Consider the following 25,067-nt stretch of genomic DNA (forward strand, 5'->3'; position numbering starts at 1 on the left):
TGAGGATCGGAGGGGAATGAGAATCAACCCTCCCTTCCGGAGACGTCTCTTCTGTGTGATAAGGGCAGCCCTCCCAGCCCGGTTTCCTTACCACCACAGACCCTAATTAAGAGGAGCTAAGTGTGGGGGCTCACCGGGTCTGTGCTCCCTGCCTGCGGCAGTGTGGTGGCCGGCTTGGCGCTTACGGGTCGGGGGCGGGGCTTGTTTGTCAGTTGACTGAGTCACGTCACATGACGCAGAGATGCAAGCGGGTGGTTGGGGGAGGCCATTTGGCTGCAGATTCAAAAAGGAACCGAGAGAAGTTCAGAAGCTGGTGCCTGCAAACCTTGGGACAGTGTTATCTGTCTGCGGAAGTAAGCCTTAAGCCCTACCTGACCTAGGATGAGTGCTCCAGGATCTGAACCACTGTACAGGCTGGTAACTCCAGTGTTGTAAGTAGCCAGTGGGGCACCTCACATACAGCATGGATTTTATGGCAGAGCGGATTTACTGCCTTATTATGTCTTGCCAGGCGGATAAATCTGCAGCGAGATCCTCTAAGGTTAAACCCAAAAAACGTGTTTCCTGCAGAAGGAGTTTACCGCAGGAGTATACTAAGATACTATGCAAGATCCGTATAGCCCAGCTGGTTACGGAGGAATCGGCAGGCTTTATGGATGATCTTAAGATGCTGGTGAGAGATGAAGTCCGCTCTGCTCTAGCCTCCTATAGTACGGCTTCCCCCTTCTACTCCCACAGCCGAAACAGTTAAGTTAGCTGCTAGATCTGTGGCCTTGTCTATTACACTAGATGGGTACTTTGGCTAAAGACTTGGTCAGGGGATTTAACCTCCAAGGCCAAATTATGCTCACTACCATTTCATGGACAGTTTCTTTTTGGCCCGGACTTTGACAAAATCTTGGAAAAAGCTTCAGACAAAAAAAAGGGGTTTTCTGGATGAGAAACCTCGTAGATTAAAGTCCTTTTTGCAGAGGTCTCAGACAACAGGACGGTTAGAGGGGCAAAAGAAAAACAGAGTGCTGGAGAAATCCGAAAGACGGTAAGGGGAGGAATTTCCTCCTTAGTCCCACCCAGTGAGATTTTCAGGGGCGTAGACAACGCCATTCCAGTAAGGGAGGAGGTTGCAGGCATTTGCAGAAAAGTGGGCCGTGTTAAGCAAAAATGTCTGGATCTCAGGGATCCTGGAGGTGGGGTACCACTTAGAGTGAGTCTCTCAGCCCTCAGTCCTTCTGAACCACCATAGGCCCACCTGCCAAGGCTTATTGAAGCTCAGGGCTATAGTACCTGTACCCCAGGATGAACAAAGAATATGGAACTATTCCCTATGTTTGATTTAAAAAAAATCCAAATGGGGAATCCAGGCTAATTGTGAACCTCAAACCATTAAACAAATTTGTGAGGTACAGAAGGTTCAAGATGGAAACAGTAGGCTCGACCGTAAAATGAATCAAAAAGGGTGCCTTTATGGCAACTATAGATTTGAAAGACTCCTATTTCCATATACTTATTCACCCTGAGGCTCAGAAGTACCTAAGGTTCGCGGTGTGCATGAGAGGAGAGGAAAGGCATTTCCAATACAGATGCCTCCCTTTCAGGATCTCTTCAGCTCCATTGATCTTCACGAAGGTGATGGCGGAGGTTGTGTCTATTCTAAGGGAAAGATCCATTATGATCGTTCCTTATTTAGATGATATCCTTATAGTAGCCGACAACAAGGATCTACTGTTGTCCCATGTCACTGCCACCACCCAACTACTCCCACATCTGGGGTGGCTGATAAACTTGGAGAAATCCAATGTGGAACCAAGTCAACAGAAGAGGTTCCTGGGAATTACACTAGATTCGGTTCTTCAAAGCTCTTTTCTCCCCACTTCCCGGAGGCAGGATCTCTGGCTACGAATCCCTCAATTCCTGAGACAGAGATCATGTACCATCAGGGCAGCAATGTCTCTTCTAGGAAAATTGACAGCCTGCATTCCGGGAGTAGCATGGTCTCGGCACCATTCCAGAGTTCTTCAGAAGTTTGTGCTGACTGTTTGGGCCAAAAAACTATTTTCTTTAGACAAGAGTTGTGTTGACAAACATGGTGAAAAGCTAATTTCTCTGGTGGCTGTCAGAAACCAATTTAGCAAGATGGGTAGAATGGTTTCCGAACCCAGTAGTACTAATTATGACGGTTGCCAGTCTTCAGGGATGGGGTGCCCAAGTAGGGGAGACCGACTTCCAGGGAACTTGGCCTCAGGATGTCAGGAAGCATTCATCAAATTTCAGAGAGCTTCTGGGAATCTGGAAAGCCCTGCAGGCATCCAGCAATCTAACTCGGGAAAAACATTTAAAGGTCCTATCGGACGACGTCACGACATAGCTAATGTGCGACATCAAGGGGGAAACCCGTGGGGAGTTCTCAAGTGGGGAGTTCCCAAAATAGATCTATTCACTACAAGGGAGAATTGAAAAGTAGAACATTTTTTTTCTCACTCAGGACCAGCCATTGGGCATGGATGCGTTCGTTCAGGATTGGGATCTGGGGTTAGTATATGCCCCCCCCCCCCATCCCATTCCCTTTAATCTCCAGAGTGTTGGAAAAATTCAGACATGAAAGGTGCATGTTAATTTTGATGGCACCTTCTTAGCCAAAAAGTTGGTTCTCCCTGCTAAGGAGTTAGAGTATCAGCGACCCAGTACTCCTACCATCTCACAAGGGCCTCTCGGTATGTTCCTGTCCTATCAGGGGAAGATAATCACAGTTGGTGCTGTCGTGGAGACTTCCCAAAAAAAGGATTACTGGTAAATCTAATCTAACTTTTCATCCCTGCCGCCGCTCCTGATTATTTGTCAAACTCCGGAGGTCTCCTTTGTGTATTAGTCACTTTTCTGCAGTGCAGTCCCCTGTCTGATGCTTATTAGACAGCTTGATGCTGAGATTTCTCCCTGCTTTTCCTCCTCTCTGCTAGCTTTTTCATGATCCATAAGCACAGTTTAACATTACCAGCTAGAGCCAGTACCATCTCTGCCTGCTGTGGAGGACAGCTTCATTATGCACAATTTTTGGTGACTGAGATGTTAGAACTTTTTGGAGTATTTTAAGGTCATAGTCTGAAAATTACATTAGTTTTTCCTCCATCAGGCCTGATTATCAAGATATGACACATGTTCATATAAATATATACATGTGTGCATATTCTACTATACATGTAATAACCGCCAAACAAAGCTGAAGGTACAAAGGTGAATCCCAAGAAGCAGAGAACAAGAACAAAACTATTTTTTTCATTGAGATGTTGATGAAACTACATTTTTGTGATTTTCCTGCAATGAGATATTCCTGGACATTTGGGTTGGATGCTTCACCAGTAGTCCGCCATCATATGTGTATCCCATCATCCACAGCTCTGTTCTTCCACAGTTCTTATTTCCAGGTGAAATCGTTCTCCCTGTTCATCACCAAGACAATCTGGAATCTGATCCGCAATGACCGCCGATCCTGCGATCTTATGCTCATGCTACACCCAAGTGTTCAGGAACAGAAGTGAGCATACTCCCCACAAGGTCACCAGAGTTTACTGCCTTCTAGTTCCCAATGAAATGCTTTACTACCATACAAACCAACGACTGCGCACGAGACTCAAAGTTGTCCACTAAATCCTGGAACCGCCGGTCTTTCATGAGTTCCCGGATTTTTGGTCCATAGAATTCATCTCCTTTTAGCTTCTCAATGATCATCGCAGGAAATTCTCTACATTTGTAGCCGAAACACGTCCCACCCCTCTGCAGTGTGCTTACAAATTGTTTCATCACCCAAGTGTGATGTTCAGCCGTGGCGATATATACCATATGTACTAATGGTCAGCAAATGCTGGTGGGAAAATAAAGGAAATATAACATAGATAATGGCATCAGGAATATCTCAAAAACTGGAGCTCCTAGAACGTAATTTCGGAATCGGCAGCACAAAAATACCCAGAATAAGGTCCAAAATTCCAGGCGCCATCAGATGTTTGCTCCCCGGTGTAATCATTACCTTCTCTGTTCCCCTAAATAAGCTGCAGCCCGCCAGCATACAGCCAGGGAGATAAGCTGGGATCTTGGTCATTACAACTGTGTAGCGCGAGCCGCGGGATCATCATCAGTCACTGTGATTGCAATTCCTGCGGTCGGACCAACGTTTTAGTTATCGAATATTGATTGCCTAGCCACAGGATAGGCGTGAAACTATTTCGGGGACATAACCCCTTTAATCCATCATATAGACGGGTAAGTATGTATTTTAAGGTTGGCTTTACACAGGAGAACGATCATTTTGAATAGTGGCGTGATAGAACACATGTAAGCAGCAGTCGCTCTGTGTAAAGAATGGCCACCAATCGGGTCGCTCTTTTCAACTCACCAAAAAGTAGTCCCTGGTTGATTATTGTCTGGTGTAAATAGGCCATCATTTGACTTTCCACGACTAGCCAATAACTTTGCAGGGAGGTGAGCGCTTAAGCAATGGCAGGATTGAACCGCTCTGCTTAAAATCACACAAACACTCGCTGCGGCGACATCGTGATAGACTATTTGTGTAATATTTGCCCCCTAACATAATTCTTCTCCTATACTTCTCGCAGAAGTTTCGTCTGTTACAAAGTATCATTGATTGCAAGCATTGCTACAAAAATGTAAAAAAAAACAAGCAAAACAACCTAAACTGCAACCAAAGAGTTAATGCCGGCTGTCTGCACAACGGAAGATTTACACTTTAGTGTTTTTGATGCGATTTCCATAATGGAGCAGTTTGTATTTTAATTATACTTCTCCATTAGAGCCGTTTATAGCTGAAACGGAGTTCAAAGCTCCCAAGAAACCTCATGAGCGGCCGAACCTATCATTTATCTATGAAGGAATATTAATCCTGGTGCAGTAAATCACAGCGGAGCGCAGCTTATCTCCCGCTCCCGGACCCACTTGTATGTCCTTCAATCAAATTCCACCACAAAATGGCTTTTATATTCGAGTTACTTCTCTAGCCGCAACATAAAATGTTTTGCCTGAAAGCAGATCACCCTTTTCTGGAATTCGTCAGCTCATTCCAGTCCAAAACGATAAAAGCAAGCAAACGTCCAGCGAGGCAATACCTCGAGCCGCAGCTACCGGCATGTTATATTGTCGGAATTGGTTCCTTTACGAGGGATCGAGACCTCGATAAAGGCGAATTCTAGAAGTATATTGAATCAAGTCAAAGCTGTTACGATCGTGTGGGCAAACTAGGCACGGGTCCCACACGATCATGACCAACGGAAGGACTAGGTACACACACGGGTTTCATGCAAACTGACCCTGGCTATAGGGAGGTTGATATGGCCCTACCTAAGCTGGGACATTGCCCCAATAAGGGCAGCCCAGCGGTCTTCGGATCTGGGCCCTAGCTGATCCTAGGAACCACGCACCAGAACAGGACACATTCACATGCCACATGACAGGGACTGAACAACAGGATGTACAGAGCCAGAATACACAGCATACAGCAGCCACAATGCAACCACTAGTAACCAGGTATTAGTTGACGTTTTGTACAAGACATGGAAGCTAGTGGGCCACTTCACGGCTCCTGGTTATACCGCTAGTTCCTACACTAACCAGGAGTCCGGACAGAGTTCACACAGCACGCTGCAACAGGAAAAGATTCATGACTGCTTACCCTGAACACTAGACCCAGACTGACCAGGAGCTGGGTTTATATATGAGCACAGACCCAGGAGATTGGCTAGCAGAAAGTACCAGACCCAGCCAGCTCAATTAACCCTCAACCACCTGTAGCTGTGTTGCTAGGAAGCTTAGAACTACCAGCAGCACGCATAACAAAATCCTTTTGGCTCAGGGACGTAATGCATGGTGGGTCTAGTAGTTGTCTGCGATCTCGATGATTGCAAATTAATACTCCATTTCACCTCTAGTGGCCGCTGCAAGAGAAAGGCATAGCTGATTGTTTACAAGGGGTCCTGGGGAGCAGTTCTTTGGGTCTGTGATAAGACGACCCCTTTAATCACGTTTTTCTAATGTTATTTTAGATGAAAAACCTCTATGATTGGTGAACATTTCTTCACCGTAAAGAAGAATGTAGTTTGTCACATGTCTCTGCCTTGATTTATTCATGTATCTCATTTTCCTCTGAAGGATAGAGCATCCGACCCCGAGGCTTAGGATCCCGATGGCTGCCGCTATTGTTTGGGATGTCAGACCTCACTCACGTTGAGAAGGAGAGGGCGGACAGCGTGTTCTTATTTGTCTCTTGACATTGTTAAAGGTTTACGCGCCCCACAAACGTCTGACTTGTAGACTGTTCCTAACCCGCTTGTTCCTCTCATTTGTTCAGCCGGCTCATCACTCTCAAACAGGTTGTAGAACCATTTCCGAGGTTAGGCTGGGCTTTTAAAAAAAGTTTATAATGAATAACTTTTAGGGATGATTGCAAATAGAGGAAAACTTGGGCAATCGTCCTAAGAATCAGCGATACAGATAACAGTTAAGTTGCTAAAGGCAACAATTATTTTGTATGTTGTTGAACAGTTATTACTTACTAGCTGATATAACCGGCTTCGCCCGAGTTAGTTTGGTCCCGGTGTTTACCTGTTGTTCGCACGGAAAATTTTATAAAGTCATGGTTACTTCAGAGGAACCGAAGGATAAAATATGTATACACACAGAGGAGCGTTAGATTCTCCTCAGACTGTATGTACTGATGTCCCTCTGCAGAATGTGCCACCCCTCCCACTTTCCTTACTTTTTACCCTTGAAGGTAACGCCACTTTTTATCCCCAGACTGGAGGTTGCAGCCCCCCCTTATTCCTAAAAGGCATGCCCCATCCCTGCTGTTCATGACCACTTCCTTATGTACTTTAGTCTTTCAGAGGTCAGTTAGATTCTCCTTAGTATAAACACATAGAGGTGAGGTAGATTCTCCTCGGTATATACACATAGAGGTGAGGTAGATTCTCCTCAGTATGTACACATAGAGGTGAGGTAGATTCTCCTCAGTATGTACACATAGAGGTGAGGTAGATTCTCCTCAGTATATACACATAGAGGCGAGGTAGATTCTCCTCAGTATATACACATAGAGGTGAGGTAGATTCTCCTCAGTATAAACACATAGAGGTGAGGTAGATTCTCCTCGGTATATACACATAGAGGTGAGGTAGATTCTCCTCAGTATATACACATAGGGGTGAGGTAGATTCTCCTCGGTATATACACATAGAGGTGAGGTAGATTCTCCTCGGTATATACACATAGAGGTGAGGTAGATTCTCCTCAGTATATACACATAGAGGGAAAGGTAGATTCTCCTCAGTATATACACAGAGAGGTCCGTTAGCTTCTCCCCAGTAGAGACACACAAAGGTGAGTTAGCTTCTCCCCAGTAGAGAGAGACAGAAGGGAGGTAGATTCTTCTCACTAGAGACACACAGAGGGGAGGTAGATTCTCCTCAGTATATACACATAGAAGGGAGGTAGATTCTCCTCAGTATATACACACAGAGGGGAGGTAGATTCTCCTCATTATATACACACAAAGGGGAGGTAGATTCCCCTCAGTATATACACATAGAGGTGAGGTAGATTCTCCTCAGTATATACATATAGAGGTGAGGTAGATTCTCCTCAGTATATACATATAGAGGTGAGGTAGATTCTCCTCAGTATATACATATAGAGGTGAGGCAGATTCTCCTCAGTATATACACATAGAGGTGACATAGTTTCTCCTAAGTATATACACATAGAGGGGAGGTAGATTCTCCTCAGTATATACACACAGAGGTGGGGAAGATTCTCCTCAGTATATACACATAGAGGTGAGGTAGATTCTCCTCAGTATATACACACAGAGGCGAGGGAGATTCTCCTCAGTATATACACACAGAGGCGAGGGAGATTCTCCTCAGTATATACACACAGAGGTGAGGGAGATTCTCCTCAGTATATACACACAGAGGTGAGGGAGATTCTCCTCAGTATATACACACAGAGGTGAGGGAGATTCTCCTCAGTATATACACACAGAGGTGAGGGAGATTCTCCTCAGTATATACACACAGAGGTGAGGGAGATTCTCCTCAGTATATACACACAGAGGTGAGGGAGATTCTCCTCAGTATATACACACAGAGGTGAGGGAGATTCTCCTCAGTATATACACACAGAGGTGAGGGAGATTCTCCTCAGTATATACACACAGAGGGGAGGGAGATTCTCCTCAGTATATACACACAGAGGGGAGGTAGATTCTCCTCAGTATATACACACAGAGGGGAGGTAGATTCTCCTCAGTATATACACACAGAGGGGAGGTAGATTCTCCTCAGTATATACACACAGAGGGGAGGTAGATTCTCCTCAGTATATACACACAGAGGGGAGGTAGATTCTCCTCAGTATATACACACAGAGGGGAGGTAGATTCTCCTCAGTATATACACACAGAGGGGAGGTAGATTCTCCTCAGTATATACACACAGAGGGGAGGTAGATTCTCCTCAGTATATACACACAGAGGGGAGGTAGATTCTCCTCAGTATATACACACAGAGGGGAGGTAGATTCTCCTCAGTATATACACACAGAGGGGAGGTAGATTCTCCTCAGTATATACACACAGAGGGGAGGTAGATTCTCCTCAGTATATACACACAGAGGGGAGGTAGATTCTCCTCAGTATATACACACAGAGGGGAGGTAGATTCTCCTCAGTATATACACACAGAGGGGAGGTAGATTCTCCTCAGTATATACACCTAGAGGGGAGGTAGATTCTCCTCAGTATATACACCTAGAGGGGAGGTAGATTCTCCTCAGTATATACACCTAGAGGGGAGGTAGATTCTCTTGACCCCAGAATGCAGCATAAAATGAAGTGAGCAAGTGTTTCATGGACCAGTTTTAGTGTAAATCCAAATCGGATGGGATCAGAGGAGGATGCCAAGAATTGTGCTGATGAACAGGCGCTGCACAGTCAAGCAAATTGCAGCCAAATACAACGCTGGGGCTCCAACTAAAGTGCCGATGCACAGCTTCTCTTTCTTTATCATGGCCGGGGTATAACAGCAGACGACCAGTTCCAACGCCATTGTGTCTAAGAAAAACAGAAAGACTCCAGGGGACAAATAAGCGCAAAACTTGTATCACTGAGCAGCGGAGTAATATCGCTTGGTCAGAGGAATCTAGACATGTTGCTCCTTGCTGATGGGAAGTAAGAATTTGGACCAAGTACCATGTATTGATGAACCCTTCCTGTCAGGTGATCAGCACATATCCGTGCAGCCATCTGATTTGCGGTTACTACAAGAAGCTTCCTATCCACATGGGCCAACATTACGACATTTCAACACTTCGTGGAATCTCGTGCCACAACGAATTGATGCAATTCTGAAGGCCGAAGGCGGTCCATGTCACCAGTAGATGGGGGTCTCTAATAAAGTGGCTATTCTCAACCGCCCTAGATACGCAACGCAAGCACCTGTCCAGACTTGAAGAGGTAGAAAATTTGGTCCATATTTTTTGGCGACCTGTAAAGCCTTTTTAGAAATTATTTAAAAAGTTATATGAATAAAAAATTTACTACAAGGAACAGTAAAAAAGATTAAAAAAATAAAATTTTTATATGACAGTCGTGCGGGACGCGTAGGTACACAATGGGATTGCATACTTGCTGCGGGACGCCAATTGCCATACACCGTCTTGACACATATTTTTACGTAATACGCTCCAAGATGGAACATGCTGCGATCTTTATTTCGCGCAATGTGTGGGATTAGCAGATTGGTACAGCGTATTCAGCGCGCAAAATCCATGCGCGGAATACGCTGTACCAACACAGTTATATGGAGGAGCCCTTAGTTGGACTAGAGAGGGGTCTAGTAGAGTTCTGGTGGGGCTGAACTTCATTTCTGGTCCCCGACCTTCTATGCCTCCTTAGAAGAAAACTTTGGACAACAAATCTGGAAACTTTGTTTCCTTATGAGGCGCTCTGCTGGTACAGGATGACCATCTTGCATCTTCAGTAATTACATTTTAATTTTTCTTCAAGTCTGCATTGACCATTTGTGTTGACCAGATAGGTTTTCCAGCATATATAACAAACACGGGGCTTAAATGATGTAATGGGAAATGATCTGTCCAGTCTGAGTGATAGATTTGGCCATTGTGGGCCATTGGTAGCGACCTGTATGGTTGGCCATGGTTGTGGCTATGATGGTTCTTAGCCGTCTTCTAAATATGTAAATTGACTCGCCTTCAAAACAAAGAAAACTTCCTCCATACCAGCCAGATCAGACATCCAGAAGGAAGAGACATCCATGTGTAGACGGCTGCTTTTGGATTCTTACCACTTGTCCATACGGAGCAGAGATTATATGTTTTTGTGTAATTATGGCAAAACGTGGTTCTTATTGAGCGTACCCAGCAGTGTATGGAGACTTTGCAATGCTTCTTGGGGTTGGATGCCATCATCTTAAGAAACCATTCCATTCAGTAAATTCTTATTAATAACGGTCTTTGCCAAATACTATAACTCGAGGACTTTTAAAAATGTTTTTCTTCTTTTGACCCCTTCTACCTCCAGACACCTGATCGTCACGGAGCGTTTCTTCAGATGTCCTGAACTGGTGAATAAGATGTATACTTCACAAAGCCATGCGGATAGGTAAACTCATGTTAATCTGTTTTACATTAAAGGGGTTGTCTGATTGTAAACTATTGATGCTTCATATCCTCAGGACAGGTCCTCAACAGAAGGTCAGCAGGGTCTGTGACCCAGGTCCCCCGCTGATCAGCTGTCTTCCAGGCAAGTGCAGTCTTGCACAGAGCTGTTCTCTGCAGACAGCTCCATTCTCACAGGCTTGATATTGCAGCCCAAGTTCTCAGTGAAATGAACGGGAACTTGACCTGCAATACCAAGCCAGGCCACTGCAGTAAGAATGGAGCTGTCGTGCCGGTGCATGTAGCTGATTTCTGCAGGAAGCAAACAGCCCAACAAGCAACTGATCGGCAGGGATTTTATGCAATGTATCCCCAATGATCTACTATTGATGACCTGTCCTGTGGATAGATCATCAATAGTTTTACAATTGGACAACCCCTTTAAAGAAGAAAAATGTACGGCAAACAACTAGATAAGCCATTAATATATGATCAACGGGGTCCAACTATTAGGAACGTGCTTCTGGCTGTGAGTAGGCAGTGCATGCTCAATCACACTCTATTAAAGTCTATGGGAGACACACAATTGAGCATGCTCACCATCTCCCATCTGCTTTAACGAAGAGCGATTCTGCATGAGGCCCTTGTCGGGATCATGGATGTCCGAACCAACCTCTGCCACAGATTTAGACATTGAGATCACATCCAATTGTAATGCCGTACATGTTTGTCATGCAAAATTCACTTATACTGTATATGTCCAGAATCCGGCGAAATGTACCCTTCTTGGCATCATGTAAAGTCTATGTGGTTTCAGAGCTGGCACATATTCCCTAAGTACATGTTTCTATGTCTGTAATGGTTTTAAATTGGTTGGTTTAACATCACTTCTCGGCCACAAGCTGGCATCAAGTGAGGGTTTAAGATTACAGGATCCAGGTTGGCGCCATTACTGTACAAGAGTCTTAACGGCTTTAAAGCACGGTCGTCTTTTCTGAGAAATTGACCTGCAGCGGATTTCCCGCTTCTTTTCTCTTACATTTAATACAATCTAATATGTAAAACATCCTATAAAGCCGTGACTGTGTAATATTATACATGCCTGGCCGGTAAAAAGTCACGGATATCTGGAGCATCTGATACTAACAGTTATAGAAGCAAGTGAAGAAGCAGGCCTATCCTTGAACATGAAGAACACTTAGATCATGACAACAGCCGGGACCGGTAGAGGAAAAATCAACAGCAATGATGAAGACATCAAAGCAGTTCGAGACTTCATCTTCCTCCGATCGAAGATCAACCACAATGGAGAATCGGGACCCAAAATAACAAAACGAGTCGCGCTTGGCCGCAGCGCAATGTTAAGTATAGATAAGATCTGGAAAACTAAGGATGTAGGAATTGCAACAAAATTCTTGATGGTCAACGGGATCCTCTTCCCAATCACAATTTATGGACCAAAGGAAGATTGATGCCTTCAAACTTTGGTTAGATGCGGTCTAGGACTGTTTTGTTCGTGATCTTCGCAGTCCAAGGAATTCGTAGGAGTTTCCTCCAGCACTAAAGTTTTCATTGGAAGGCAAAATTACAAAACGTAGACTCTCATACTTTGGCCACATTATGCGGGGTGCTTCATTAGAAACATCAATAATGCTTAAAGTGGTCAACGGCAAAAGAAGAGCCGGCCGCCAAAGAACATGCTGGCTTGATACTATCAAAGCTGACGCCAATAGTTAGATGATCAAACTGAAAGAAGCGGTACAAAGCAGAACCGCGTGAAAAGGGCTGATTCATAACGTGTCCAAGAGTCGGCCCCAACTAAACGCATGAAGGTAGATCATATAAGATGTGAATAACTGTAATCTCTTCCATCGTGCCCCTGCTTTTCTGTTATAGGCCCCCTGCACATGGGCGGAAATTCCACGGCGGGATTTCCCGCAGAATTACAAAACGCAATCCTATGCATACGGCCGCGATGTTCTTTTTCTGTGCGTGTCTCGCAGAGGCCGGCTCCACTTTGTGCATACGCCGGCTGGCTGGCAGCCGGCACGTAGCAGAGACAGAAGACGCCGGGAGCGGGTGAGCCGCAGGTGTCTGCAGCGGCACAGGTCCGCATCCCGCTGCAAGAATTCTCGCACTGGGATCTGACCCGGCCGTCTGCAGGCGGCCATAGACATACGAGGGGGTACCCAAAAGCAACAGGAATCGTCTTCCAGTGGGCAGGACGTTACTAGTACCGGCTTCTGTTGCTGCGGACCCCTTCTGAGGTGGTAAGGTTGTGTTTGTCTCCAGTGATTTGAGTGTTAAGCTATTTTGGGGGGAAAACGTCATGCCGCTCATCCTCTGCCCTCCGTATTCACCCGGTCTCGCTACGTGCAACTTATTTTTATCTCTTTGGGTAAAAAAGACCTCCAAGTAAAATGTTGTGCTGATGGTAAATAGGCGCCCCTCAAGAATAGGCAAAAAACTGAAAATAAAAATCGCGGCAGCCAAACACAATCTTCCCCGACAACCTTGGCTGGTATACTGCCTGAGTAGGGTTCCACAGATGCTCCACTAGTAATAGAAGCCGGTACTAGTAACACCCCGCCAACCAGAAAAAAAAAATTCTAGTTTCTTTGCGGTACCCCCCTCATATGTAGATAAGAGGGTATATAGGTCTAGGATCAAACTCCACAGGTTTTTTGGTCTGTAACCATAGACCCGTATATTTGTATACAGAAAACTCATTTTTGTTTTTAAAGGACTTTTAGCAAAATAGATTTTTAGCACCCAATTATAGATTAGGTGATAACAGTCTGATCAGTGGGGGTCTCACCGCTGAGTTGCCCACGATCTCGAGGAGAAAGGTTCCGTGTTCTCCCTCTTTTCGTCCTTCCAAACTTGCTGCACCCACCTGCTGCGATGTGAAGATTAAAAGGACGGGTGGTCTCACATGCATGGCACTGCTCCATTCATTGCAATGGGGCTAGTGGAGATATCCGGCTATAACCGACAGTCCAATTGAAGATGAATGGAGCAGCAGCGCACATGCACGGCCTTCGCTCTGCTCATTTTTAACGGGGCTGACGAAAATAGCTAGGTCGAAGTGCTTGGCTATATCCGCGATCTGTTTACACCCAGGACCACGACGGTAACAAGAGGACATCCGCTACGATTAGAGGAAAGTAGGTTTCATCACCAACACAGAAAGGGGTTCTTTACTGTAAGAGCAGTTAGACTGTGGAACTCTCTACTGGAGGATGTGGTGATGGCAAAATCCATAGAGGAGTTTAAAAGGGGACTTGATGTCTTTCTGGAGAAGGATATTACAGGATATAAATATTAGGTTAAGTGTAAATCCTGGTATATAGGCAGGTAGGAACTATTAGGGGTTGATCCAGGGAACAGTCTGATTGCCATTAGGGAGTCGGGAAGGAATTTTTTCCCCAAAAGGGCTAATTGACTTCTGGCCTTGGGGTTTTTTGCCTTCCTCTGGATCAACACAGTAGGATAGACAGGCTGGACTAGATGGACAATGTCTTCATTCGGCCTTACATACATACTATGTTATCCGGCAGTCCCAATGAAGATGAATGGAGCGGTACCGCACACGACTGGCCATTACTCCATTTAGACCCCTCACTGCTGGGGGTACAGTGAGCCTGCAGTGTGGAGGAGGGGAGGACACAAGACCCCTGCTCTCACAAGTAGTGGAGTTCAATGAGGGGGGGGGGTCTCACCACTGGAAATAGACTTTAATCACCTATTCTAGGGGTAGGTGACAAGTCTATTTTGGTATAGCCCTTTTAATTAAAGGGGGTTTTATCATGAAAACTATTCCCTACAGTACACAGGATGAGGGCAAACTTGCTGATCAGTGAGGGTCTGAAAGCTGGGACACCGACAAGCCTGAGAATGGAGGTCCGGCAAGTCCCTGAATAAACGGAGTGGCAGTCACACATATGCACTGCTGCTCATGTCAACATCACCATTGGACATAGCCAAGCCCTTGAACTCCCACGGTCCCTTTTGAACTGAGCAAAGCGGCAATGCACATGTTGGACCACTGCTCCATTCATGCTGGGATGTGCTAGACCCCCATTCTTGAGATTGGTGGGAGTCCCGGGCATCTGACCCTCACTAATCATCAAGTTATCCCTTATCATGTGGATAGGGGTTAACTTCGTTTGGCGGTAAAACCCTTTGAAGACTTTGGAAAGTCACTTTGTAGTTATTTTAGATGCATTGAGGCACTAAAACAAAATTGGTTGAAGGTGTCCATACTGATACCAGTAGAAGACCTCAACATATTGGGCATTCGTATTCATCTGATAAGGAGTTGGAGATTTATTGGGTTTTCACTTATGACGTTATTAAATTAAAAGTTTTTATATCTGTCAGCAAGATCCAGCTTACTTGTCGATGGTTTCCAGGTAGTAACAGATTTACTCAGACATGTCTTCAGACTACCATGCTGTCCTCCTATAGTCATAGGATGATGTTCATTGCCAACAGGTTGACCCTTTTAGAACTTATTTTGTCTAAAATAAGTGAGAAGAGCCTCTTTACGGAGGTGGAGATGACTAGTATGCGGCAAATCGCGGAGTTCATTTCTGACTGTTTCCAGAAAGAGTGCAGAGCAGTGCTGAAACTGGCGGCTCCAGAGGACTCCGAGGAGGAGGTAAGGGGGCTCAATTTGGGATGCATTTTGTAGTTGAGCAGCCTGATTACCGGTTTTGAGGATAAGGTGATAGATCGTGCTTGTTATACCAATCTATCTGGTCCTGTTCCAGTCTGGCAATTAGATTGTTGGAACAACATGAGGACAACCAAGCAGGTTTTCCATGGTTGGCCAAAGGAAAAAGGCCCAATCATCCTTCTGTTTCCTACTCTGAGAACTTCTTCAGGGCATTTTACCCAGGGTTTGGTTACAGAACCAGGAGTTAACTGAATCTTTGCCCCAGGTGAAGGAACGTCTCTGACTTCATATACTAACTTCATTAAAGGAGCTGTGCCATCGCATCATTTATATTTATTCTTTCAGATGGCATTAAATTAAAGGGGTATTCTGAGACTTTTAAAAAACTTTTCAATTGATGTCTAGCAAGTTATTTAATAGATGATTGGCAGGGACCCACCACTTGGATCCCCGATCAGTTGATTTCCAGGGCTGCCGTCAGTGCATTCAGCACAGGAAGCAGAAAGCACTGACCATGAATTGGTAAAAGGAAGTAGTTTGTTCTTTACAATTTTTTTCAATGTGAAGGACTTTCTGTCAGGACTAAAACCTTCCTTGAGACATCCTATACCAGATGTTTTTTGAATAATGACTGCATTGTTTATATACATTTTAATGTACTGTTATTTTATCAAAATGTAATAAAATTCATGAGAATCAGAAAGCGCTGACCATAGTGCAGCGACCTGGGTCGGTATTGCAAGCGCTTTTGGGTTCCTGCTCTGACCACAGTGACAGCGGCATCAGGAATTGGCTATTTGATGGGGATCCAAGTGTCAGGTTCCCAATCCTCTATTGATGGACTTATTACTAACAAACCAGACAGAATCATGGGGGCGCAGGTTGAGAAACATTCGGGAAATAGTAACTACAATATAATTAATTTCCAGTTGTCATTCAATAGGAAGCCTTACCAGGGAGCGACAAAAAACTGAATTTAGTAGGGCAAAATTTGGTCAGCTTACAATTGCTTTTGAAAACCTTAAATGGGACAATGTCCCCAAAATGTGAGCGGTTCATAACCCCTCAAAAACAAAAGAAATACAAATCAAGAAAATCCAATGTGGCTTAACAAGACTTTAAGGGGGGCAATAAGCGAAAAAAAGAAAGCGTTTAAATTGCTAAAACAAGAAGGCAGTGAAGAAGCGCATGGCATATGCTGAGGAGCTGGGATGACAAGATGCTGGCTTGTCACGGCGGCACTTACCAGGCTTCTTCCTGGAGGGACGCACGTAGCCAAGGCAAGGGCAGTGCTGGGCCTCTTCCGGACACCTCTGGCATGGGAATGCTTAATAAACAGGACAACAGGCATAGAGAGATTTGTCAATAGTGACACCACCGTTCCAGTATTTCCTGGCATGACCATGGGCGGGGAAAATAAATGAGCCACAGACAGTTTAAGTACCTCAAGTCCCCGGGAATGGTGAGGGCCTGGAAATCACTTTACTGAAAAAACTTCAACACTACAAGGCACACTTTGAAGCAGAGACAGTGCAGGCAAATTCCAAAAACTTGACAATAGTACCTTCACACAGTGACTCAGACTTCAGATCATCTAGTGAGTGACCAAATAAAGACTCGTACCTCCACTCAGCGGGATTCAGACTTGTAGACGCTTTAGTTTGAACAATGACTGTAGAGTACCTCCATCAGGCGGTGCCAGACTTCAGGACACGCGAGTCTGTAAAACAAACAACTGAGTACCTCTGCACTAGGCCTTGAAGCGCAAGTGCTCAACACTGCTCTTGCTCTGTCTCTCTGGGGCTCACTCACAGTTCATGTAGATTCAAACACATAGGATACCTCTCTTCTTCTTCCATCTTCAACACATGAGGGCTGAATGTGCCCCCATGTGCTGCTGTGATGTACCTCCAGATGGGATTCAACATGGCACTGAAGATGGATCTCCCTTTCCCACTCTCTAGCACTCACATTTATACCTTCTCTTATACCATGTAACAGAACAGAATTGATACATTTACAGACAGTCTCCAGGCATTTCAGACACTTAACCCATCACACGCTGCAGCTGTGCAATACACGTAACACAATGACAAGATATTTTGCACAGTGCATCAAGACAAGACAAGACATTACATGTTTGACATTATGGAGGGGGATAGGAAGGCATGTACTGGGCCACTACAAATGTGCAGGGAGCATCTGGATGCAGTAGCTTCAGACAAGGAGCGTCTGTATATTGCGCACCTAGGCACCCTCTGTGCCCAGCTTCCTGTGAAGTAATAGGGAAGGATATAAAGTTTGTACTGTGCATGCATGGGAGAAGCGGTGCCACATGGCAAGTAGAAATCAAGATACACTGTGCATGCTTGGCCAATGGATGGGAGGCTTGAGATGGAAGGGTGAAGTGCTGAGCAGTAGTAACACCTAAGGTGCATGTCTTTGTATTGGGACATAGTTTTTAAAATGTGCTAATAATGCAGAAAGCTATTAATTTAAAGAAGTTTGCCAGCCCTTAAAAATCGGTGTCTTCGGGATAGGTCACCAATCTCTGATCAGTAGCGGTCCACCAGGACTTCCACCGATCAGCTGATTTGAAAGGGTGTGGCACTCAGAACGCCATATTTATAGCGAACAGGATCCTGCTCGCGGGGGCTGCTGTATGCATACGACCACAATGGGGGCTTCAATCAGCTCTTCAGGGGAGTCCCTGAGGATAGGCTCCTCATCTGCCAAAATAATTCTGAATGCGGTTGTGGCCCAACCCATCTAAGAGTCCTTAACAGTGGAGATGAATAGAAGACATTCCTCAAAGCTCAATGAATTGCAAGGTTTTTGACCACTTTAACGCGTTGTCATCGTGGTTTCCGAAATTACACTTTTGCTTTATAGTCAAGGAAGGTATAATTTACAATTTTTATTGACTTCTGAACCCAAAATTGGGCCATTAAATGAACTTCACTCTGCAGTAGTTAGTTGATGGCCTGAGTAATAGAAGTCAGACTGGTTGCCAGGGATGCACTGCCTAACCATATATAACCCTATATAAAATGTTCCTATGCAGTTTTATCCCTAGCAACCAGTCTGTCTTGCAGCTTGTTAGTAGTCATGCCAGACATTACAGCTCCCATTAGGGTTGTCATCCAGCTTTCCCCAATTTCTGAATTGCATATACCCTAAGGCACATGTGTCAAACACAAGGCCCGCGGGCCGAATCCGGCCCACTGCCTCGTGTTATGTGACCCGCGGCGTGCCGACGCTGCTCACCACTGAAGCGATTACCAGCTGGGGTGCCGCAGCTCCCCGCTGGTAATCGCGCTATTACCGCTGTTCCTGGCTCACACTGACGTCAGTGTGCAGCCAGGATTCTCCTCCCAGAGTCCCCTGCTCTTTAGTTCCGCAGGAGAGGACTCGGGGAGGAAGCATGCCGAGCGCACACACTGTTGTCAGAGTGTAGCCGGGATCAGCGCGAGCAGAAGGAGAGCGGCGCTGACTGCAGGGAGCAGGTAAGTATAAGGGTTGGGGGAGGGTTAATGTTACTGCTGGGCGGGGGGGGGGGGGGTGTTAATATTAATACTGCTGCTGGGGGGGGATGGGGTTAATATTACTGTTGGTGGGGGGGTTAATTAATATTACTGCTGCTGGTGGGGGGGGGGGTTAATTAATATTACTGCTGCTGGTGGGGGGGGTTAATTAATATTACTGCTGCTGGTGGGGGGGTTAATTAATATTACTGCTGCTGGTGGGGGGGTTAATTAATATTACTGCTGTTGGGGGGAGGGTTAATTAATATTACTGCTGTTGGGGGGGGGTTAATTAATATCACTGCTGCTGGGAGGGGTTAATTAATATTACTGCTGCTGGGGGGGGGGGGTTAATATTACTGCTGGGGATGATGTTGCTGAGGGGTTATTACTAGTGAGGGGGTATATATTACTGTGGGGGTTACTATTACTACTGGAGCCACTGTGGGGTACCCTGTTACTACTGGGGCCACTGTGGGGCTCGCTATTACTAATGGGGCCACTCTGGGGCTCGCTATTATTAATGGGGCCACTGAGGGGGTCAATATTGTTACTGGGGCCAGTATGAGAGTCACTATGACTACTGCGACCACTATAGGGGTCACTATTAGAGCTCGTTCACACGGGTGTAATCCTATTTCGGTCGCACAAATACGCTGCGTATTTGCGAAATCGAAAATCGCTTATGCCTGTATATTTGGGCACGGAAAAAACACAGATGGGCCCCTGAGATGGTGCGCAAATATGCAGTGAATACAGAGGTGTCCTGCGCATTCACCATGTATTTGCGCGGCCCGTTCACTCCAATGGCCTATTGCGGTGCGTAGGACACAACAAAATAGGTCATGCTGTGTGAAAATATACATCATGTGAATGAACTCACTGACATCAATGGCTTCTATTCACTGCATATTATGTACCTAAATACGCTTGTGTGAACGAGCCCTTACTATACGGTCTTACAATCGGCCCTTTGAAGGTCACCATAAGCCCGATGTGGCCCTCGGTAAAAATGAGTTTGACACCCCTGCCCTAAGGTAATGCCAAGACTTCCTTCCCTCCTTCCCTTTTTACTCTCTTCCACAGGACTCCTTAGTTGTGATCAGGCTCTTGGATCTTCTCTGTGAAATGACCTCGGATGCCGACCACCTCACCTGTCTGCAGTGTTGTCCAGGGTTACTCGAGACAGTTGTCGGTATGTAGTTTACGAATGATTGCTTTATAAGACTGCTTAAAGGGGTATTCTACAGGATGTGCCAAAATTGTCTGATTAGTAAATGTCCTACCTCTGCAAACCACACCTATTGCTAGAATGATGGACGCCCAACTCTGTAGCCTCCGTTGACCAGGATAACAGAGCCATCTGTTCTATGGAACTCCCATAGAAGTCAGTGGCAGTTGGGATATGTTCACACAGCGCAATCGAAAGTGGAATTTTCCGCTGGATTCCACCAGTCAGTGGAAAGAATTCACATGTGGCATTTTCAGCGCCATTCTGCATCAAGAAGGGACGTGTCACTACTTTACGTGGAGCACCTCGGAGACACACTGGGAATTCCACATGTAGATTTTGCTCATTGCCTGGGCTTAAACTGCATAATGATCCATGGAAGAAATCTGTGGCCAAGCTGCCGATTTACAGGCGGAATACGCACGGACGTTTCTGTGTTACCTTTACATAAACGAAGTGTAGGGCAGCGAGCCGTGCTGTTCCCGCAACTCAGGGGTTACAGAACCTGCAGACCTTGTTATGCTACACTTCCATGGGAGCTACATAAACGTTGCATAAGTACTGCTACGTTGTCTGTTTCCGTAACCGTGGTTACTGGTCGCTGTAGCATTAAGATAGCTATTCCCATTTTAGACCTGATTGGCTCGGATGGGAATACCCCATTAAATACTATCATAATAAAGCGGGCTGAGATGGTAGCTACAGCTTTTCCGCACAGCGCCAGCCTGGCAATGGGCTAAACAGCTTGGTTACTACGGGCACACTGCCCATCATCTACAACCCTCTTGTAGGTTGCCTGGTCATCCTTGGCAGACCATAACGTGTCCGATGAATGGATTATGTGTTCCATCTCCATCTTCCATAGACACCTTGCGTCTGACACACCTGGCGGGAAAACAAAGCAAGAATGTCTTTACCTCCACTCACAGCATGTCCCTCGGAAGTGACCTGACACACGCCGCCGTTGGGTTCAAGGCTCATCTCATTCGTCTCATCGCTAACCTGTGCTACAAAAACAAAGAGAACCAAGATAAGGTAGGAGGTTTACTTATCATGGGGCCCAGATTTAGGTTTTACCTGCTGTCTCCAAAAAAACCCTTTTGCTAAATGTTTAAAGGCATTGTACCAGAATTTCAAGCTATTCCCTATGTACAAGACAGGATAACTTACTGAATGGTGCGATCTTGAGAACTGAACTCCCGTGTCCCGCTCTCCTGTCACTGTGGGGGTCTGTTCTACCGAACCCACTCTCTCCTGCAGTGACGTCAGCATTAAGGGTGCACTGACTGCACATGCACAGTCACTAAGGGTGACGGGTATAACTGAGCGGGTGCCCGCTTGGCTATCCCCAAAGTCTCATTGAAAGTGAATGGAGTGTTAGTGTGCTTGTACTCCTTTCATGCTAATGTCACTATGGAGGCAGTGAGGCGGGCATAGGACACAGGACCTCCACTTTCGAGATCGTGCGGGAGTTTCAGAGGTGAGACCCGCACCGATCAACAAGTTATTTCTTATCATGTGGATAGGGAATAACTTCAAATACTGGTACAACCATTTCAACTGTTTGGCGACCACCTATAAATGCACACAAATTACTGCTGTTAGGTTTTTGTGATTGACAGATATAGATTAGGAGACCAGGGATCTTGAAGGTCTCCGAAACAAAGAAGTGGTGGTCGCATCTTACCAATGCTGGATTGGAGCCGCAGGTGTAGTAGTCGTGACGGTCACTGGAGAGTAGTCAGAATAGTCGCGAGTCGTTATCAGGAAATTACGTTATGTGGTACAAATGGATGGGATGGAAGCGTAGTCAATGGAAGCCAAAGGTCAACATCAGTAAGTATCTGTATGCTTGTAGAGGATCCAGAGGAAGGAGAGCTTGATCAAGGTGGTGGAACACAATAATCACGCACTGAAAGGAGTGGCAGGGCTAGGCTTATATAGGAAGTCCTAATTAGTAGCAGGGCGGAGCTAGAACAGAGCTTTGGGATCCCCTTTTTCATGAACATTAAGCGGTTCCAGCAGTTGAACTCCCCCATGACTCATCTAGTTATCTTCTAAGTAGTGGATTATTATTTATTTTAAAATACCATGAATTCCAGGACGTTGTACAAATGAGGATATAGAGGTTTAACTCCATTACACTACATATATAACCTGAGAGAGGTTTTTGAGCTGCAGGCCCCAGGTGGTGGCGGGGGTTATATGTACAGTTTGAAGGAGAAGGCGAATCAAATGCTACATTGAAACAGCAGACTTGTGGCACTGGTGAAAAAATGGAGCCATTGGTAGCGATTGATGGGTCTGGTGGGAGTGTAGAGTGAGGTTGGGTGGAAGATGATGAGTTCAGCTTTTTCTTGCTTTGTTTTAGGAAGTAAGAAGAGAAGGAAGATATGGCTGAAAGATAAGCTGGGATTCTGGATAGCAAAGAGGTAGATCTGGGTATCACCAGTATAAAGATGGTACTGCTAACCATGGGAGTCTATGAGCTGTCCTAGGCCATAGCTGTAGATAGAGAAAAGTAGAGGTCCTAACACAGAGCATTAAGGAACACCAATAGAGAAAGGGCAAGGCGACGATGTTGTGTGCGAGTGGGAGACATTAAACGTTTGGTCAGTAAGATATGAGGAGATCCAGGAAAGGGCCAAGTTTGTGATACAAAAGGAGGACAGAGTTTGTAATGGGAGGGATGGTCGAAACAGAAACCCAGTTGAGGAGGAGAAGGAGCACTGAGAATTGTTTTGAGGCTTTTGCAGTTAACAAATTGTTAGATACTTTGATTACGGTGGGGTCGTAAACCAGATTACTGTTGGTCATATAGCAGGTTGGATGAGAGGTAGGAGGATAGTTCAAGGTGGACCTGCTGTTCCAGGAAGCAGAAGGGAGAAGTGATATGGGATGTAGCTGGACAGAGAAGAAGGATCAAGGGATTTTTTTTGAGGATGAGTGTGATGGATTCAAGGGAGACCAGCAATAGTCAGTGAGAAGTTGAAAATGTGGGACAGGACCAAGATAAACACAGTGGTAAAGTTGGAGATGAGGCGGAATGGGATTGGGTCAAGTACACAGGTGTAGTAAGGTGCAACTTGGAGAGTAGGGTGGAGAGCTTGTCCTTGGTCATAGTGGGGAAGCAGGTTAAAGTGAGACAGGACAGAGTAGTTGTGCCGAGTGCTTTCGGGAACTGTAGCTTGAAGATTTCTCTAATGTAGTGCCAGTCTTGTCTTTGAACTGTGTAGTAAAGTCCTCATCTGACATGAGAGATGTGGAGGTTGACGTTTGGGGACATAAAAAGGGAGTTGAATGGGTTAAATAGTTGTCTGAGGTTGTGGGAGAGGAAGGATATGCAAGTGGTGAAGTAGTGCTGCTTGACAGAGGAAAGTGTAGATTTTAAGTTGAAGACGGTCTGTTTATACTTTAGAAGAAAATCCTCTCCAAGGATGACTTCACAACAGGGTGGGTGGGGGATCACGTCTTTTGGTGGTAGAATGCCCTTAAAGCAGTGTCTGAGAGTCCCCAAAATCACTTGGTCTGTGATACTTCTAAATGGGGGAGTATTTCCATCTCATAAAGTTATTGCTTGGACTTCTGGGACCCCAGCAATCCTAAAATGAAGATGCCACAAGTGCTGCGTCCCCCTACAATTACAGTACAGTGGAGAAGTTCCAGAGGTCGGACCCCCACTGATCACAATTTGATGGCATATCCTAGTGATACCCCATCACTTTTTTAGAGATAGGCATACTTCTTTAATGTTTGGGCTGACGGCTATCTCATGTGTTCAGCAAGCTTTAACTACTCCTCAAATGCAGTTTATTAACCAAGAGCAAGTTTATTGTTGCTACATTGATTGGTTACAAGCCCACCTTGCCCTTTTTTATGCCAGGTGCACATGTTGCCCTCATCACCTGGATTGAGGGGCAACAAGCCACACTCTATTGAATTTTTTTGCAAGTATTGGAAGCGACCCTGACTTGCAAGAAAGTATTTGGAAATGTCTTGGGCTCATATCCAAGTTTTTCGTCCAGATTTGTCATTCCTTTACGATGCTTTTGTCTCAAGAAAGCGAAGGTTGTTCCTCTAGTGTTGAACTATCGATGAATGATCCAAAACGTTGGGGCCTGCAGTCCGACGCACCTGGTGGTTCACTCCAAGTCAGGTGTAGAGCATTCTGCACTTACAGGTGGTGATGAGCCTTGTGATTTCAGGATACCTGCCAACGTTTCTGCCGGGTCACAAACCAAACGGACCTAAAAGTCTAATTCTGTGCGGAAATGCAAACATTTATTCAACATTTGTCTCCTACAAAAGGCCTTTTGAAGGCAATTTCATAATTGTTTGCCCGAGATTCATCAAATCACAGCTGGGCTCCTTGAAGGTTGTTTCTGAAGCCCCTCTTTCCTGTTGAAGGGTTCCTATCTCCTGTACATGCAAACTGCTTGAGGGGCAGGAAAGATTTAGGTAAATATCTTGAGTGTTCTCATACAATGATCATCACTTAGAACTTCAAAGACCCAAAGAAAGCTTGAAGCCCATCCCAATTAGTCAAATAGTATATGATGAAGCAACGAGGAGGAGAATATTTGTACAAATTCCCATTAATCTGTAAGAACTCCCCTGTATATTCTGTGGCGTTATTTCTGATGTGAGACAGTAATCCTTGATGTTTCCGTCTGTCATATAGAAGCGGACATGCTTCTTTAATAGAACCTGTCATCAAGTCCAAAGAGTATTTCCTTACACTTCGTAGAGCATGGAGAACTAAAAGGAAAAAAATGGGAGCAGTTCATCTGGGAGCAAGCAAACTTATTGGTTTTTATAGACCGTAAGATACACTTTGACAAGAAAATAAATATTGATCATCTACGAAGGAGACGTTATGCTAGACCACCAGGTAATAAAAAAAAATATTGACCCCGCATCTAGCCTCGACCATCAAGGAAGGGGGCATTACTCT

At 45.3% G+C, this 25,067-nt stretch overlaps 1 protein-coding gene across 1 annotated transcript in view; it reads left to right on the top strand.

Annotated features, from left to right (window-relative positions):
- The window catches only part of ATXN10 (ataxin 10), a 132,975-nt gene that overhangs the window by 47,830 nt on the left and 60,078 nt on the right, over positions 1-25,067 (top strand). Inside the window, exons 6-9 of the mRNA XM_066590212.1 lie at positions 10,601-10,681; positions 15,175-15,340; positions 19,969-20,077; positions 20,979-21,148. Coding sequence (XP_066446309.1) covers positions 10,601-10,681; positions 15,175-15,340; positions 19,969-20,077; positions 20,979-21,148 — 526 coding nt within the window. The remainder of the gene's footprint in view (positions 1-10,600; positions 10,682-15,174; positions 15,341-19,968; positions 20,078-20,978; positions 21,149-25,067) is intronic.

The sequence above is a fragment of the Eleutherodactylus coqui genome, chromosome 2 (genome assembly GCF_035609145.1).
Source record: "Eleutherodactylus coqui strain aEleCoq1 chromosome 2, aEleCoq1.hap1, whole genome shotgun sequence".
Classification (NCBI taxonomy): domain Eukaryota; kingdom Metazoa; phylum Chordata; class Amphibia; order Anura; family Eleutherodactylidae; genus Eleutherodactylus; species Eleutherodactylus coqui.